This window comes from Girardinichthys multiradiatus, chromosome 13 (assembly GCF_021462225.1).
Source record: "Girardinichthys multiradiatus isolate DD_20200921_A chromosome 13, DD_fGirMul_XY1, whole genome shotgun sequence".
Classification (NCBI taxonomy): Eukaryota; Metazoa; Chordata; class Actinopteri; order Cyprinodontiformes; family Goodeidae; genus Girardinichthys; species Girardinichthys multiradiatus.
This window is the reverse complement of record NC_061806.1, coordinates 13,353,750-13,372,884: the sequence shown is the minus strand read 5'-3', so window position 1 is coordinate 13,372,884 and position 19,135 is coordinate 13,353,750. Positions and strand designations below refer to the sequence as shown.

Genomic DNA, 19,135 nt, shown 5'->3' with positions numbered 1-19,135 from the left:
CGAAGAGAGATACTCCAAGATTAGGGGGTTTATAAGCAGACACACTAAGACATTACAGGAATTAATTAGATGATATTTTAACAGTTGACCACCCGTACTGCCTTGTTAGAGTCTGAAGGTATTCCCAGAGCTTTCTCCAGACTGCTGCGGTACTTGTCCATGCGCAGGGAGAAGTCTCTGTAGCGCTTGTCCACAGCAGTCACCCACTTCTTAATCTCCGCGGCGTGGCTGTGGCCTTTCTCGCAGAAGCCATCGGCCAGCTGGATCAGCAGCTTTACACGCTCCTTGGTTTGCTTTAGAAGAAGAACATAGTGAGTTTAACATTTAAATCCCAACAAGAAGACATTAAATCAGTGTTTTTGTGACCCCAACCCTGGCTGTGATGTGAAAGTCCTCATGCTCCTTCAGGAGTTCCTGTGTGTGATGGATGCTCGAGCCAGTGGATGTGTGTGTAGATAGGTAGAACTCCCCGGTGTCGTGAATCCACTCCAAAGCCTGGATACAAACACATATATTTTACACAGTTATGTCTCATTTCAACCATGTTTGTGAGTATCCTGTCCCTCCAAATAAACCATACGGTTCCTGTCATGATTTCTAGTTTCTGGATGGGTTTCACGTACCTGTTTGGCGCTGCGTTCAAACACCACGTACTGCTGACACTGGTCCAGTCGCCGCTTCCTCATGGTCCAAAAATGGAGAACTCTGTTCTCTCTCTGCAACAGCTCATTGAGGATATCTGAACACAAAAGATAAATCTGAAAAATCTGAAAGATATTTTTAATAGGGGAACTTCATATTAACCAGCATTCATTGTTTTTTTTTTTATCTACTTGGATGATTTGAATGGATCGTATTTCAAACATTTTTCCCAAGCTCTGGTATTTATATTAAAAATGTTAATAAATTAAACTATTTTCTGTTCAGGCAGGTTTGAATTCAATCTTACACCAAGATGAATGAAAACTAAGTTACATCCAGCATATTATCTGACACTTACTTTTAACCTGTTGTTCTGGTGCTTTGACATGACTCAGCATCCCTGGCATGTTGACGCTGTTTCTGTGCATGTACTTTAGAAAGACGTCCGCATTTCTTCTGGCCAAAGTGCAAGCCTGGCAGATCAGCACATTGCCAGATCACAAGTGAAACTTAAAAACTCGCTTTGGTTTAGATTCCACTTGATATGACTTACTTTGAGGAAAGCCTCCTTCTGCTCCAGGTGCTTACTGATCATGGGAGTCACATGGTCTGTTTCACAGTTAGGTCCCAGTTTATCAGCTCCTCCGCACCAGTCCTCCTCCCTCTTATACTCCTGCTCCAGGCTCTCCAGCACACTGCACACCTAAACAGAAAAACTCAGTCACACAGAACTTTGTTCTTAATGAAGTACAACCAGGACCTGCCACAGCTGAACTGGACCTTGTACCTGTTCAGAAGTCTTGTAGAAAGCCACAGAGGCATTGACCAGTTTGAGTCGGTCCTCCATTTTCAGCATTAGCTGCTGCCAGTGAGAAGCCACGTTCTCTGCACAGTCTCTGATCAGGTCCATGTCGTAGTGGTTTGCCTGGAGCAGAGCCTCTGCCTTCTGCTGAACCTGCAGAGCACTCTGGTGGGTCTTCTGCAGTGGGAGAAGATGCAAAGAATTTAAGGACTAGAGTCGCCAATAATAAGCAGTTTCAGCAAAATGCAGCTCTACGCTTGAAGCAAAAACACATTACCTCAATGGCATGCTGAAATTGTTCATGTTCCCTCTGTAGCTGCTCAGCCTCCTGCAGGGAGCTAGCAGTGATTAGACCAGCATTAAGCATCGATTCACCATTTCGAATCCAGCCCAGAACCTTGGGGGTATTAACAAAATTAAGACTTAATCCCCGTCTCTTTAAAACACTGATACACTCTGCAGCCATGTGTGTGAGTCCTACCTGCTTGACTTCAGCCTGCAAGTGTCTCAGCTGGACGCACTGCTCCAGGTGTCTGCGGTGCTGCTCAGCTGCAAGGTCCAGTTCCTGCTGCTTCTCATGAAGGAACTCCAGCAAGTCCTGAACCCGTGTGGCCATGTCCACATCCCGATCACACAGTAACTCCACACCTAAAGAGAGGGTCGACAGTCACATTACCCCATGGTTGACGCGATAAGACCCGAATTAATGCTACCTGCAACTCAGGGATCCTTAAGGTTTTCCATTTCAAAATTTCACACTTTCCCAGACATAAAACGTCCTGCCGTTTAATAACATTCTGGATTTGATCATTTACATAAGTGGGTTTTTATTATCTGCTCAACAAATAATAATCCAACATGATGCTGAAGCTGGCTTCTGTTTTGGCAGAGTACAAAAGGGTGATTTCATTAAATATCCACTTCATATTAATCAGTGTCTCTACATCATCAATACAAATCCACTTTATTTTGATATCTATAATACTTGGACTGGATTATCCCAGAATAAAAACAGATTATTTAAAGCTTACTGTGTTTACCATGATGCTTATATGTTGTTTGTAAAAAATACTTGGGTTAAAAACCAAAGATGCACTTAAAACTGATCTAAGAATTGTTAGATTATGATTTAATCCAAATTTAAGACCTACATGAATCATGAAAAATAAATACATTTATCAGCTTGATTGAAGATAATTTTGTCAACCTTGACTGGAGTTGTTTAGCATGTGCGTCAAATGCTTTAACTGCTAGGCTACCGACCATTAACTCCTACAGCATATACCAAGTTTCATAACAGTTATTGACTGCTGGTTTTAACCAACTACTGAAATCTCTGTTTTTAAGCCAAGTCTTGCTAAATATACCTAAATATACACCTTCCTGTGACGAAAGAGGAGGTAGCGAATAACATAACAAGATCATTTGATTTTAGCACAAAGTTTCAGGAGCAGAAATGTTGTGCAGATTTGCTTAATGAAAGTACTTCTTTCTGGAGTTAGTTGCTTCCCTGCATAATGGGGCTTGTAGTTTTGTCCCACTGTTATAACACCTCAATTCATCAGCCAGAACTACACATCACAGAGCAATGGCATCATTGCTTTTCTCATTAAATATCAGTAAGACCCTGTACTAGAACTTGATCTGTGTTTGAAACTTTTTTAAAGTGTAAAATAATAAAATGTAAGACTTTTTATGAGTTTTCCGAAACCCTTAACTTCTGAATAGGCTGGGTTTTGACAGTAACTAAAAAGCATCTATCTTTGATTTGATGCATAAAAATGAAGAAAATTATCTGAATAGAAATCAATGTAACAATATATATCTTATCGTTTAGATAATGGAATAAGGAATAAATCCTGGAAACCCAAACATTATCTCATATCTAAATAGATCTGAAAATGGATCAGACCCGAAAAAATGACAAAAACCAGATAATATATTTTCTATGTTTACTGCATGTTGCATAATGTAACCATTCTTTATGTGTTTTCACAGAGCACCTATTAGCATTTAGAGTCACAGGTGAGTTATTTTGGTAGTGAGTGGGTGCCTCTCGTCACAAACCCTGGGTGAATCTGACCCAGGACACCTACACAGGAAAACTAATGGAGCCAACACAGAAATCTGTGTAGCAACACTGAACTGAACACATACTGCAACCTGCTTTAACCATCGGCTTGATGGTGAGTGGTGGGCAAACACAGCACAATCAGATACACCGCGTTTAACAAGAAAATGCCTTTATTATTCAACAAAACTTCATAGGTGTAGAGATCCGTACTTTTAAGTTCTTTAGGAGTGTGAATGGAGGTGAGAGCTTACCAGATGCCTGGACTTCGTTGACATACTGCAGCAGCTCCTGTCCCTGGTGGATGACATCAAACGTCAGGTTGTTCATAGTCAGGGCCTTGTCAGCGTGGTGCTGGAGACTCTGCTCGGCTAATGTCAAGTCCTCCGTGTCAAAGTCACTCTTCTGACCCGTCAGCTCTTCGTTCCAGGAATCCAGGTCTGAGATGATCTGAGAAGGGATAATAAAACATTTTTAAGACACTGTAAAAGTGCTTTGATATCAATACAATATCCTGACATGTATGGAAAAATCACTTCTCATTTCCATATATTTCCAAGTTTCTACCAGATATTTGGTGTTCAATTTTTACTCTATGACTCCTAAAAATCTCGATGTGACACTTTTTACCGTTACTTAGATAAATCTAAATCAGTCGCTTTATTATTCTTTTTATGATGGTTGCTGTTGATCTACTGTTATTTTTTAGCTTCACTCCCAGTGAGACATTCAGCCAATTTTCTATTTTAATTTTATTTGAATTAATTCTTGGGTGAACGACATAGAAAGCTGTAATTTAAGTAGGGATGGACATTTAGCATATTGTTAATCATTATCATCAAAATGTTCTTCAATAATAGACATTGTGATTTATTGTAATAATGATAAACTAAGTGATGATTGCTTGCTAACCCTATAAACTAACGTTACTGGGATTGATACTTCCATGACAGAATGTGATGTAATGTGTAAAAAACGTTTTTTGGGAAGTAATTTGGTTATTTTCAATAGTTGGGAACCAATAGCAGCAACAGTCTTGACACGAAAAACTAAAACCTTACAAGGTTGGTTCAAAAATACAAGTTACATGCTAATTATTTTATCATGGCTCCACAGAGAGCTATGCTATCTGAGGTTGTATTTGCAATAAACTCCAAAAATTACTATGCAACCACTAAAGTGAGTCTTTTCGCAAAGTGTAAGGTTATCATGTAACAGGACAATGATCCCAAACACCCCAACAAATCTACAACAGAATGCTGGAAAAAACAACAAAAGAACCAATAAGCTGCAATGGCTGACTCAAAGTCCAGACCTAAATCTGATTGGATCGTGGTGCTGGATCCTGAAAAGACAGCCAAGAACAGTGGGCCACTAAAACAATATTAGAGACTAATCGTCATTCTGAAAACAACCACTAAGAGTTATATCTGCTAATGGAGCTACAAGCTAATTAATCTTGTGATGTTTCCTTCTAACTTCAAACACTGCGATGTTGGGACCTCCAAATGCACCTGTGACAGCATCAGATCAATATCCTCCTTTTTATTTACAGTACACAGTTTCAACTTTACACTTACATCAATGGCATCTCTCTCAAAGATGCGGAGCTGAAGGAAAAGCTCCAGCTTGATCTTCCTCTCCTGAAAGAGCTCCTCCATCTGAGCCTGGGCCTCGTCCAGCTGCTGGAGGACACTCTCGATGTGGTTGATGGAACTATTGTGAGGTGTCTTATTGCTGGAGATGGCAGAGTCCCTGGAAGAAAAACACATTTAAGCAACAATCTGCAGAGTGCTGCTCTGTGAAGCTATAAAAGACACTGCTGGGCATTATGCCAGTCAGGGTTAGCTGCTCTGGAAACTGCTGTGTTGGTATAAACCGGTGTAGCAGCGCTAGTGTGGAACAGACCCACTCAAAAAAGACTAAAACTGTGGCTAATTTGCCAATCAGTTGTTTACTTCAAATGCTACTCAAAAAAAAAAAAAAACTACAACCATTATAAAACCATGTGTATTTGTGATCAAGTAGAGACTATGTACATCTCAGTATGGTAGATTAAATGAGAACAGCATATCTCAGGAGTTAGGCAGGTAGGAAATAGAAACCTGTTATATAGATTCTGATTCATGGATCTGCCCAAAACACACATGCATGACGCATTAATAAACATCCGGATCGAAGTGGTTTTTGATTATGAGAAAGCACTGACAGTGCAGGTGAGGTGGTGGGTTGGCTTCAGGTTCACTAATCAGTGACTCTCTCATGCACTTTGATGACAGCATGTGTGCACCCCAACAGCTCAGTCCCGCACGAAGAAGCAGATGGTGTGTGGAGCTACAGTTGCCTCTCGGAGAAACCGCCACACAATTAGACACACGTTTCTAAAAGTTATGTAAGAATCCGCTGTGGAGCCAACACACCAGGGAGAGGGTGGCGAACACAAAGAGAAAGAGGGAGTGAGGAGAGGCACTGGAACATCCTCTGCATAAAAATAAAGCTGGACAACTGCATCTACTGCTCTCACCCCCTCTCATGCTCACAGCTTGCTGGTTTTGGTTTTAATGCACTTCATTAATGTCCTCTAAATTTAACAGGGAGTTTTTTCATTGCATATATTTAGCTTCATTTAGTGTCGACACATTTGTTTAAAATTACAAATCCATGCAAGCCTAAACTAAAGCTATGATGAAAGATAACTCATCAAGATCAGCATCAAAGCAGGCATAGAGCTGCTGTTTCTTTTTGTATTTAACTCCGGTTCACTTGATTAAATAGCGTCTCATTTCTGGAGCAGAGTCGTTTTCATTTCCTAACGAAAACCTGAAATGAGTCTTTTACAACCTTATAAAGTCACTACACAGTCTATGGTGGCTTGTAGAAGTATTGGTGGAAAGTTGTGTGGTGACGATTTGCTCCAGCGGGGATAGGGAGGCTGGTCAGAGTTGATGGGAAGATGGATGTAGCTAAATCCAGGGCAATACTAGAAGAAAAGAGGCTGCAGAAGACTTCAGGGTGGGGCAACGGTTCACCTTTAAGCACAATATTAAAAGGAACTAATATTGTGGTATTACTGTGATAATATTGCTTGCATTAAGCCACGTTTTCCTCACTAGTCTAATTGTTTTCACTATCACAATGTTAAAATCACTCTAAGTGAGCTTCAGTATCTCAGTCACTGAAATCCATCAGTTGTAGATATCAAGTGCAGGGAAGGTCCAATGAGCTAGCTGGATATAAAGTTAGACTGCAGAGAGTGAATGAATGGCCCTTGGAATTTAACAGCCTACCAAACATTACAAGTCAAAACAGTCCTTTGCACATTTGATACATTGTGCCTTACTTAAAAAAAGATGTTTACAGATGCTCTTCATCTAACCTGACTGAGCTTGAGCTATTTACCAACGAATAGGCAAACATCTCAGTCTCTACATGTGAAAAGCTCCTATAGACAAAACAGAACACACTTGTAAATGAAGCAAAAATTGATTTTATAATCATTTCAAGAGGGACTGAATGTATGTGTCTGGCACACTTTTGAGATTTCTTTGGTCATTTATTTCTTTCTACATTAAATTTAGGTACAACTTTCCACTGGTCTTTCAAATAAAACCCACTGCATTTTGTTGCTGCAATTTGACAAAATGTAAAAAAGCTCAAAAGGTGTTAAAACCTTTGCAAGAACTGAGATTTGAACTGGCCGCAGATCACTTTTAGAGGATATGTCAATTTCTCCTTTGAAAGAAGATAGGTTAGTCATCATTTTTAGTATTTGTGACACAGACTTGCCTCGGAGTACAAGCAGGTGAAGAGAAATTGGAAAAAAAGAAACATCTCAAGTATTAAGTGCATCAATCTGTACCTGAGCTGTTGGATGAGGTCCTCCCCCTCCTTGATGACATTGACGGTGACCTGAAGCGTGGTCTGTTGTTGTTGACCAAAGCGCTTGATCAGATCCTGGACGGCCTCCACAGACTCGGCATAAACGTCGTCCAGTAGTTCCTTCTGCAGTTCCTCCAGCCATGTCCACAGCTACAAAGAGGGACACATGGAAGACAGTCATCAGGTCAAGAATCCTGTCTTTAGCAAGTTTGTTTTTTAAAATGTACTGTTTCCAGAATGTAACTACCCTGTAGGTAACCATGTTTTATTGTGTAAATGTAAAGCTAGATATCTATAGTCAAACATCAAACACTACAGGACATACCTACTTAGATTTCTCTCTGATTATTTAACTAAACATAAAACTCACTCCAACTTCATTTCAACATGTAATTATTTCCCAAATGCTGAAGAGGCCTCTGAAAGCTCTCATCTCCAGAAGCACACAGCCCACCACCCACTTCAACGCTGTGTCACCCTCCCTGCCCACCTCTTTGACGTGCGTGTGAAAGGCGACAGACATGTCCAGCAACACTTTGCGCTGCTCCACGCGGCGAACAAAGTCTTGGATTCTGTCTTCCAGCTGGTGGGCGGCCTGGTAGATCTCCTCTGGGTCGCATTCTCCCGTCTGGGCCAGCTGCTCAGCCGCCTCCAGCAGCTTATCTGCATTGGTGTATGTGTTCTACACGGAGACAGGGAGAGAAACGGGTCTTAACAAGGGGTCAGGGTAAAGTGAGCAAAACGTCTGCTATGAAAGAGATGGAGACGTTGTAGAGCAAAATGAGAAACAGGATATGCAGGTGATGTGTTCACTGCTGGAGTCAGCGATAGCCAAGGAGTACAGAGATGAGTGATAAAAGAAAACAGAAACACAGAGACGCTGAACCAAAGAGGAAGAGAAAGATGTCAAAACAAAAAAACAGAACCAGGAAGCTTTGAAATGAGGCGGAATATCATGAGAATGTTTTTAAGGAAGCTTTCTATAAAACTTAATAACATTTTATTTGTAAAGGAACTAATTAAACTCTTATCTTTGATTTTTGTGGTATTTAAAATAACTAGATTAATAATGTTAATCTAGTTATTTGCTTCTAGTAAATCGTGACATTTAAAACATTTTAAAACTCAAAGAAACGTGACAGAAAAGTATTATCAGGTAGCTCAGGTTTATACCTGAGGGCTCCCCTGCTGTCTGACACTTAAACCTGGTATCAGAAAGAGGCAGCAGCTATTATTGGAAATATTGTAATGTATAAGTAAATTGATCCAGTTTGTTTATATCTGAATTTTACACAATTTCGCATAATATTTTAGCAGTCAGTCAGTCAGTCAGTCAGTCATTTTCTACCGCTTATTCCATAGTGGGTCGCGGGGGAGCTGGTGCCTATCTCCAGCAGTCTAAGGGCGAGAGGCAGGGTACACCCTGGACATGTCGCCAGTCCATCGCAGGGAAACACACAAACAACCATGCACACACTCATTCATACACCTAAGGACAATTTTAGAGTGACCAATTAACCTAACAGGCATGTCTTTGGACTGTGGGAGGAAGCCGGAGTACCCGGTGAGAACCCACGCATGCACGGGGAGAACATGCAAACTCCATGCAGAAAGACCCCTGGTTGGGAATTGAACCCAGGACCTTCTTGCTGCAAGGCAACAGTGCTACCAACTGTGCCACCGTGCTCGCCACGGTGGCACAGTTTTAGCAGTTTTTAAGCAAATTACTTTAAAAGCACAGTAAAAGTGTTCTTTGTGTTACATTTCATAGTATGAAAAGTGCAAGTCAGGGGTGGCCAAGTCCAGTCCTGGAGAGCTGCTATCCGGTAGCTTTTAGATGCAGGATGTAACCACACATTTGTTTGATTTTGTAGGTTTTCAATTAAACTGCTCTGCCTACAGTTTGAATAGCTTCTCGATTTTAGCATTCTTTGACATCTTTTAAAAGCAGATAGCTTCATTAAGAAAGAGGTCTACTCTGGGAACATAAAAAGAGAAAATGTTGTGTAATATGTGAAGATTATTAAGTTCATTAAGAAAAAAAGTATAAATTATTACATTATTAATCTCAACAAAAAGTGCAAATATGGAGGTAGTGTGTGAAGCACTGCAGATGTAACAGCTGATGTAAGGATTTATACCTCATTTTGAGTCAAAAGTCAACCAAATGCAGTACAACTTATAGCAGCCGACAATTTATCTAAAAAGATAAAATTTTATTTCTAAAAAGCTTCACTCAACTAGTTAAGTAATATTCTCGGCTTGCAGATGTTTTTAGCGTATAGCAAGGGTTTTAACATTCTCTATGTTAGCTATAAAATAGACACAGACCTGAGCCACTTCCTCAAAGTCCTCATGGCGTTTCTGCAGAGCTCGGGCTCGGTGAAGAGACTTTCCCACACCTGTGTGCTTGCTGAGGAAGGCCTCACCATGGTTTTCTATCCAGTCCAAAACCTGTGAGAAAAAACCAGATTCATCTCAGAGCTAAAAACACTTGAGCATGGGCAACCACCAGGGGGCTCGCTGAAGTTGCCGCTGCTCCAAAGAGAGCAGCTGGCTATTAAAACTGTTAAAGAGCGAAGTGACGGCATAAGTAATGCTGTGTGTGGTAAAATGTAAAACTCTGAGGCTGCTCTCAAACCCTCTCCTTCCTGCATTCAGTCACGATGTGAATGGATGAACACCATCTGCATGGACACATGACCCAGTTCAGTTACCACAGCAACTGTTACCATGTCAACACACTCAGAAGCAGCCATGATTTTTGGACAGTAACTGACTCTGCTCCTCATGCTTGTACTTGGCAGCGATCATTCACTCAGGATGCTCCCATGCATAACTCCTGTGAGGAGCGGACTTCTTGCACTCACTATGTTGAGCTGTTATCGTTAAATTACTATTTAATCCTTGTGTTACATGTAAAAAACTTGGCAATGAAGAACAATGCTGCAAATGCACTGCTCTACATAAAAGAAACCGTTGCAGTCTGCTGTTTGTGCGTATGTATGCATGTACCTGCTGAACATCCTGCTGAAAGACGCAGAGTTGCAAACGCTGGTGCAGTCGCACTTTACGGTGTTGCCAGATGTTCTCCAGCTGTCTTTGGTGATGCAGCACCTCGTGGATGATGTCGAGGACGTGGTGCACTGCCTTGGAGTAATTTGCCGAAGCGGTTAGCGAATCAGCACTGCCCGGTGTCAAAGGTCGCTGCAGCTTGTCTAACAGGGCTTTTCCATCCTGGCTCACCTGAACAAATTGTAAATTTTTTTTCTCATAAGAATACACTGTGAAAAGCTCCCTGTATGGACAATAACCACTTTCTACACCTATATCCTTTTTTGAATACTTAAAGGAAGCAAATGAGAATTTTTTGATGAATGTGTAGATCACACGGAAAAAGCTATGCATCACCCTGAAATATTGCTAAGTGCATATGTTCTCCTTGAGGTATAATTGCATTAAGAGCTAGTAAAAAAATTCACCCTAATCCGGCATTGTTTGTTTTCTCATCAACGATCCCTCTCCCTGATGAAGAAAGACAGCATGATGCTTCCACTACCAAGTTTTACTGTGGGAATGGTTCACGGTGACGTGCTGGGCTATGTTTCTACCTCAGGAAGTGCCTTGCATGTAGGCAAAACAGTTTAATTTTGGTCTCATGTGACCAGAGCAGCTTATTCCATGTGTGTGCTGTGTCCTCTACACTGCCTCCATTTGCAGTTTGCCACCAAACTGAAAATGATATTCTTTCTTTCAACTTTAGTTTTCTTCTTGTCACTTACCCACAAAGGACAGATTAGTCCATGACCGTACATTTGTCATGTCTAATAATCCTGAGCTATGTATCTCTCCAGCTCCTCCAGAGTTACAACAGGCCCCAAAGCTACTTCTCTAAATAATCCTCTCCTTGCACAGCATGTACGTTTAGGTGTACGGCCATGTCTTGGTAGCCTTGGAGTTCTGAGATGTTCTGCCCATTTGTAGGTGTTGAACTGAACAGTGCTCCTTGAGATCTACAAAGCTTTGGATATGGTTTTATAAATCAAACCTTCTTTAACCTTCTCCACAACTTCATCCCTAACTTCTCTGGTGTGTCCCTTGGTCCTCATGATGGCGTTTCTTCACTAATGTCCTCCAACAAACATCTGAGACCTTCACAGAACAGCTGGATTTGTTCTGAGATCAAGTTAGACACATATGGATTCTAGCTACTAATTAGTTAACTTCTGAAAACAATTTGTTCAACTGGGTTTTATATATGGGTACCAGAAATGGGGGCTTAATACAAATGCTCATTTTATTGTAATTGTTTTATTTATTTATATTTTTGAGGTAAAAACAATGAAAACTGTGCACATTCTTCCACTTGGCTTAAGAAGCTCAACTTTACTGCATTTATAACCAGGTCCCAATTGGTATGTAATTACGTTTAAATCTGTTTACATCAGTGGATTTATAACAAGTACCATATCAGTACATTTTAAGTTGTCCTAAGAACCTGAATGATGTTTTAGAATGGTTGTATTACAGGATTTGGTCTTTTCGGTTTCTTGTGTTACGTCCTTAAAAACGAAATAAAACAGAAAAGAAAATTCTTGTCATTTATGTGTTTGGGTTCATTTTAATTAGAGGCTTTGTTTTCATTCCAAGGGAGAAAACTTCCACCTTTAACAGTTGCACCTCTATCCCGCCTCCTCTGGGAAACAGGTTACTACAGTCTTTGAAGGTGAACAATGCAGACTGGCATCCATTGTCAAGTCATGTGATTTTTCTGAATTACAACTAAACTGACAGGTTGGGTGTGGTGTCGTTGCACAGTACGAGCCCCAACTTCAGAGATAAATAAAACAGCTTAAATAACCACCAGCACTTTTTACTAGCTCAGTGTCAAAGTTACACTGAATAATTAATACCAGAATTTCTTCAGAGTTCCACTAAAAGCAGCCTTGTATGATTGAACTGAATGGACTATAAACATCTGTACCTGAATTGAAGTTGCTTGTAGGTGCCTTGGGATAACATTTGTTGTGAATCGGCGCTATATACATAAACCGAACTGTGCTACTTTGTCAATCACGTAACATGTTCTCAAGGCACCGCATAACACGTACACCAGCTAACAGGACCTTAAACCATACTGGGCACATTTCTACAGTACGAAGTGTATTACCTCAGAGTAGGCAGCTGTGATGTGCTCATACAGGCCTTGGTGATGGTGTATTGCATCTTCCAGGTCCTGCAGCTCAGAGGGCAAGTCCACCTCACCGCACGCCTTACACCACGGGTCCACATTACTCATGTACTAAAGCAAGAAGAAACACAAACGGAGTCAGACAGCTGTGTTCACAGAAGAAGCATTTTGGTCAGACTAAGCAAAGTATACAAAGTTATTTCTATTGTTACCAAGTTTCAACAAGCAGAAATCTCTCTGCATACACTTGTAAAACAATAGGGGCCATTCCTTTGCCCTTGTCCCTGAAGGAATGGTACCTTTGGCCTCCTGCAGGGACACACTCCTCTGTCCATGCAGGAGGGGTAAAAAAAACATTTACAAAGGCTGAAATTATGGACAAAGGCTTATATAATGAATGCAACCTAAAAATATGGCCTTTTAATACGTCTCCAAATATACAGAAATTGAAAAGAACTGTCTGTAACAGTTAAAGATTTGAATTGATGCAATGTTCTTATGGAAAAAATAACTTGGAGGGAGAAGTCAGATGTATATTTAAACACTGAAACATGAACGACAGGCTATATAAGAGCAATATTTGAGATAACTCAGGTTGAAAGTTATAAAGCTGCATTATCTACATTCACTCTCTAGGATTCTGCTCATACTTTTTATAGAAGTCACTCCAGGCCCAACTAATGAGCCCAGACAGATAACTGCAGAAACCTTTTCTTTGTCTTGCGTGTTAATGAAAACATATCTGCTTTTCCCCTACCATTATCCAAGGGGGGGCGCTGCCCCCCCTCCAACAGGACCGCCCACCCTCTCAACGTAGTAAATTATTAAACATCTGTATGCATTTTATTTCCAACTTATGGCGGAGGAACACACCTGAGGTGGGGCGGACCCCCCTTCCTCTGACGTCAAGTTCATTTTTTAACATTTATTTTCTAAATAACGCTGGAGAGGGTGTAGCAGAGAAGAAAAGAAAAATCAACCCTGCCCTTTTATGGAATTTTGTATGGACCAAAACTCAAATTTAACTGCCGCTTTATGCAAATTGTGCGCATAAAGGCGTGCACGTTAAATAAAGGATGTAGCCACCCCCAACTCCCAAGACCATAATCCTAGGGCAAACAATGTATATGTTAATGTCATGTGGATGTCTGGCTTTATAGACTTGTGGGTAAGTATGTGCATTTGTCTTTAAGTGCATCCATTAAATAACAACCTCAGCTGGGTGCAACAAACAACACATCAATATGAGTTAGATGATGCTGCCAAGATGGAAAAATTAATAAGCAATGACTACAAAAGAATAAAACAGATCAAACATTTCCAAAGGCTTTCAAAATATAAAAAGAGTTTAAAAGAGGGTTTCTGAAAGTAGCGACAGATTTATGAGTCTGGGTTCAGCAGGCAGATGGTTCCTAATGTAGGGCTTTTATAGCAATGGCCAGACCCTATTTGTCACAAACTGTAACCTGAGAATAAACAACATGCTCATTTGGTTCAGTTACATGAGCAAATCAATACTGAGGTCATGTTCTGTACGCTGAATAGCCGGCTAAAGAGAGCAGCCAGTTCACTTTTATGAAACAACTCAAACAGGGCTTTTCATTGGCAGTTTTAATTAATTTAATGAAAAAAATTATTACTTAAATTAAACAAACAACAACAAAAATACACAAGCAAACAAAAATTAATAAAAGTGGCTCAGAAAGACTTACCTGGTCACACTTCTTATGGAAGCTGGCTGACATTTCTAAGAGCGTGCTACGTTCATCTAGAGCTGCGGCGAACGCTTTCCACTCTTGCTCCAGTTGTCCTGAGATCTGCTTGATCTGCTGGGAGGCATAGTGACCAGACTCTAGCAGCCGACTGCCGACCGACACGATCCGGTTGATGTTCACGTACACATTCTGTGCCGGGGGGGAGAGGACTGACAAGTGAGTCAAAGGTATACGTTCAAAACCAAAATGTTTAAGAAGAATCTAGAAAAATGTAAGATTAACTTGCAGGAAGCACAGTTTGAGAAACAGAGGAACTCAAGGCTTAGATAGAACAAAGATGAAGGAATCGAGGCAAAGAGTCCGTAGAATCTCTAGTCGATGGATGATTTCCTCTCCTCAACAGTTTCATAATAGTTATGTAAGGTCGATTGTGGATAAAGAATAGGATTACTTAATACCTAGTTGTGTTGCTGCAATTTTAGTGGGAAACGTGCACAGAAGAGCAGGCTGCTCTAAACAAACACCTAAACTCAGAACTAGAGGTTGATACTTAGTGCAATGACAAAATGATTATGCATTTGGGGGCATGGACTTGAGTCCAAGTGGGCGGAAAAGCATTAGTTACTGCTGCACATCTGTGTTTCTGAATGTGTGTGTCTTACCATGCAGTTCATTGCAAAGTGATTGTGCTGGGTTTGCAGCTCCACTGCGTGGGGGTGGTTGTTGCCAATCTCTGTGTAGCCTGCCAGGAACAAACCTTTGTTGTGCATGATCCAGTCAAACATCTGAGGCAGGAATATGTCAGAACAGAAACACAAAGGAACACAAGTAACAAAGTTAACCGTCTTTATGGAAACAAACCAAGCAGATGTACAGGCTCTTCAGCAACATTTAAGGTTTATTGCAGGAGAAAGTCCGAACACAAAGCTGGGACCCATCCATGCTGCTCAACCTGTGTGTGATTGTGTTGTAACATTCACAGAGCTGTCATCTCTCCCAGCCAAGGATACACAGAAATTGACTGCTTCTATTAGCAGCATCTTCTTATGCTCTCCCAGAGAAAAACTTGTGCCCTATGGTGTCCTAGCAACAAGCTCCTGCTGCTGCAGTGTATCCTATACTGCAGTCCTCTTTGCTGCAGCAGCCTGCTATTTCACTCCACTCACTCAAACATGGATCTTTGAATTTCTCTCCCTGTCTCTTATTTTTCTGCAACAGCTGTCATTGCCTGAGCTGTCCGGGCTGGAGCCAGGGGAGGTGGTTCTGTACCTGTATAAGCTATTATTCGTCTCAATTGGAAGAAACTGTTCACTTTTTCCCTGCTTTTCTATTACAAGCCCGTAGAAAGAAAGACATGAGTTCATGTTAGATTCAAAAACAGCATCAATCAATGCCCCTCTGTGGCTTTAATTACGTTTAGCTAATTATTGATAGTCGCCTGCCCCACACTGATCACCAGCTTTTGTTATAGATCACTTCTTCATGACACTGTACATAACCCAGACTCCCACCGTGCCCACAGACCTTCTCTGCGTCCTGCTCGAACAGGCGTAGCTGGAAGCACTGATCCAGCTGGAGTTTCCGGACGTGCCAGGCCTGGTGCAGGTGCTGCCGGGTGGAGTGCAGCTTATCCAGCAGCTGGGTGATCCGCGGGACCAGGCCCTTAGTGTCGGCATTGCAAACGCCACCGCTGCTGCTACTGTTGCTGCCACCAGTGCTGCCGTTGCGATTGGAGAAAGCCTCACTGCTCTGAATCCGCTGAAGCAACCTGGAAACAGATTAATTATGCATCCTGATGTCACAGTTGATGCCTCAATATCTGTGAATTGTGTTTTCTTTTTGTTCTCAAAGTCCATTTTTGCACTTTACTTAGTAGTAGGCTGAATTTTAACTGTGTAAGTGCGCTTATTTGATTTTCCCAGAACTACAGTACAAGAAACAATTATAATATAAAAGATCTAATCTTTAAAAAGTTGGCAAAAAGCCTGATAGGCTTAGATTTAATGCATTTCTGTTGGCTTTTTCCATGCCCCATTTCCATAATGGCCAGATTTGTGGAGTGAACAACAATTAAATTGTCAAAGATTCTTCACCTAAGCTGTGGATCTCTGCTGCTCCTCCAGAGTAACCATGGACATCTTGGCTGATTCTCAGATTCATGCTCTCCTTTCCTGGCACGTTAGGGTGGAGGGGCATGTCGGTAGGTTTGCAATTGTGCTGAACTCTTTCCACTTTTGAATGATAGATTATATAGTGTTCTATGATATGTTTAAAACTTGGTAGACTGTTGTACCGTTTTGCTTTAAACATCTAAACCCTGAACCGTTTGCTGTTTTCCTCAGTCTTTATGATGCTGTTTATTCACTAATCTTCTCAAAGTAACCTCTGACGCTTTCAAAGAACTGCTGCATTTATACTTAAACTATACACAGGTTGACTCCATTTACTCATTAGGTGACTTATGAAGGTAAATGGATTGACTGGATTTTAATTAGGGTTGTCTGGGAAAAGGGGCTGGGTACAATGCATGCCACACTAAGGGCACTGTACATGTAGTTTAGTATTATCAATACAGATGTAAGTGGCATATTGTTTGATTCATACAATGACTGATAAATGCTGCTACAGACAGGTACTGTAACCACACAAACCTAGATATCATATGTCAATGAATAAATCTGCAACAATATGACAGGAAATCAAAGCTTTCCAATGGAAAGCTGTTGTTAAAAGAGGATCAGGGTCACCCATGTCACCCGATAGCTCATAATGTTGTCACATAACGGAGCAGAGAAAATGAGCCACATATGAACACCTAGAAATGCATTTTCTTTTCACAAGTTAATGGACTAGATGTTTTGGTTGCACATCTGCCTTTTCTAAATGAAAAATGTAACATAATAGATTAGTTAAAAAACATCTGTGAGTTTCTACAGTCAGCCTGAAAAACGTATTTTGGTCCATACATTTTTACATTTTCCTAAGTGATATTGGAAACATGGTTTCATTATTCACCATGAATATTGCAAATCTATGTTATTTCCCTAACAATTTGCTGGTCCCAAGGACCCTCATATCACAGAATGGCATTTGCTGTGTTTAATTATAAGGGTTAGGAAACTTCGTCCTACCCAAGGGGATCCAAAGTTTAGTTGGAACAACTGCTATATTTATGGCGCCGCTTGGAAAATTTGCTAGTAACTTCAAATCATGCTATTTTTCGACCAAAGAACAAACAAGATCATTCTTTACAAGCCTATGTCCAAGGATAATTTTATAAAGTATTCCTCACACTCTTTGGACAGTCACAGGAACTCACTGCAACACCAGCATGCTATTCCTCATGTATCTATTTTCAACTTGTGAAATTTCACAGATTCTCTTTCTTTTTTCATAATTCTTCCATGTGCAGAATTATAGAAACAGAAAAAAGACAACGAGACACAGCTGATGGCTCATACTTAAGAAAGTTCTGGTGTTCAAGTGATTTTGCATCACCTGTTGGCCTTTAGCTTAATTAAACAATTACATTTAGTTACTTGAAAAAAAAAAAATCGAAGAACAAATCAAGAAACACTTTGTTTTCTATTTACCTCTGCCCTTCAGTATCAAGCTCCTCTATTGGAGCTTTAATGATCTTCTTCTTTAGTGCGGCGTTCTCCTCTATCATTCGCCTCGCTCCCTCCAGGTCTTGGGGGAAGTCTTTTCTTGACACAGTTTCCTGCATCTCTTCCAGTCGAGTCAACATCTGAGTGGCATGACCAGAGAACTCCTCGAACGCCACGCGCACCTGGTCAAACCAATGAACGAAACCAAGTCATTTCTTTTTTGATTCACCCACAGGTTTAAATACCAAACAATCACATCTGAATGAGGTCTCAGTTAGCCCTCTGCGTTACTTTGAGAACTGAAGGGACGTGGTCTGCCTTACCTCTATCCACTCTTCATGGTTGTAGTCCAGGCTGCCGTCAAAGTCAGCAGTCAGCTGGGAGGGGTCCACAACTTTCGTCAAACCCTCAAGTGACACCATGACAGTCTGGTAGAGAAATGTCGGTTAAAGTTAGCCATGTAGGAAGGTAAAACAAATCTGGTTATCTGGTTATCTTTGTTTTCAAATGCACAACAAATATCTTTTGCCTGGAGTTGATGCTCATGCCAGCTTCTAGATCCAACAAAAATATTTGAAATGCAGCCCAAAAAACAACATTTCCTCTGCATGGAACATGTTGTATTTGTGACTTCTAAACCTAAAAACAAAACTCAACCCTCTCCAAGTAGTGGACATTAAAGAATTAATTTCAGAGATAAAGTAAGGAAACATTTCCTTGTTTGGCTTCATTGCCTCTGTGTTTCTGCTGAGCCACCTCCATGCAACACCCCCACACACATGGCCAGAGAACCATGGAGACCAAGAGATAGCTTGGATAGGACTTGTGTAGGCCAAGCAATGCTGAGATGCACTGTTGTCCTCAAGTAAAGAAGAAAAGCAACTTGAACCATACTGAAAGAAAACATACTGACACCGCCACATTCACTGCCTGTGTTCAAGCAGCTTGATTAGCAGCTTGTTACAAGGAAAGCTTCTCTAAGCTTTTTCTCTCTCAAAAAATCAAGACATAATTCATTATTAAACATAAAAAATTAAGGCTGTATTGAGTTTTTTCTGCTTTTGCTCCCAATTTTGATTAAACTGCAGATTTAAAATAAAGTAAGGCAGCTAAGAGATGTCTTAGACACAAAATGGGCAAACATGCTTTAAATGTTAAGATTCCTGAAAATCTTGTGAATTAATAATTTTAACAGACTTTTGTAGCAGAAACACCAAATTAGTTCCA

General features: G+C 40.7%; 1 protein-coding gene across 8 annotated transcripts in view; it reads right to left on the bottom strand.

The window, feature by feature from the left end:
* LOC124878756 (triple functional domain protein-like) overlaps positions 1-19,135 on the bottom strand; it is a 117,275-nt gene that overhangs the window by 35,092 nt on the left and 63,048 nt on the right. For all 8 annotated transcript variants that reach the window (XR_007040848.1, XM_047382848.1, XM_047382852.1 and 5 more), the window contains 20 exons: positions 18,232-18,336; positions 17,894-18,090; positions 15,825-16,068; positions 14,963-15,085; positions 14,298-14,489; positions 12,565-12,696; positions 10,410-10,640; positions 9,726-9,848; positions 7,885-8,076; positions 7,375-7,544; positions 5,096-5,270; positions 3,770-3,965; positions 1,926-2,092; positions 1,722-1,841; positions 1,430-1,621; positions 1,196-1,345; positions 1,001-1,115; positions 624-739; positions 373-495; positions 99-293 (listed from right to left, as the gene is read on the bottom strand). Coding sequence is in view for 7 of the 8 variants with exons in the window: in XM_047382848.1 (XP_047238804.1) it covers positions 99-293; positions 373-495; positions 624-739; positions 1,001-1,115; positions 1,196-1,345; positions 1,430-1,621; positions 1,722-1,841; positions 1,926-2,092; positions 3,770-3,965; positions 5,096-5,270; positions 7,375-7,544; positions 7,885-8,076; positions 9,726-9,848; positions 10,410-10,640; positions 12,565-12,696; positions 14,298-14,489; positions 14,963-15,085; positions 15,825-16,068; positions 17,894-18,090; positions 18,232-18,336 (3,258 nt within the window). In the remaining variant the exon portion in view is untranslated. The remainder of the gene's footprint in view (positions 1-98; positions 294-372; positions 496-623; positions 740-1,000; positions 1,116-1,195; positions 1,346-1,429; positions 1,622-1,721; positions 1,842-1,925; positions 2,093-3,769; positions 3,966-5,095; positions 5,271-7,374; positions 7,545-7,884; positions 8,077-9,725; positions 9,849-10,409; positions 10,641-12,564; positions 12,697-14,297; positions 14,490-14,962; positions 15,086-15,824; positions 16,069-17,893; positions 18,091-18,231; positions 18,337-19,135) is intronic.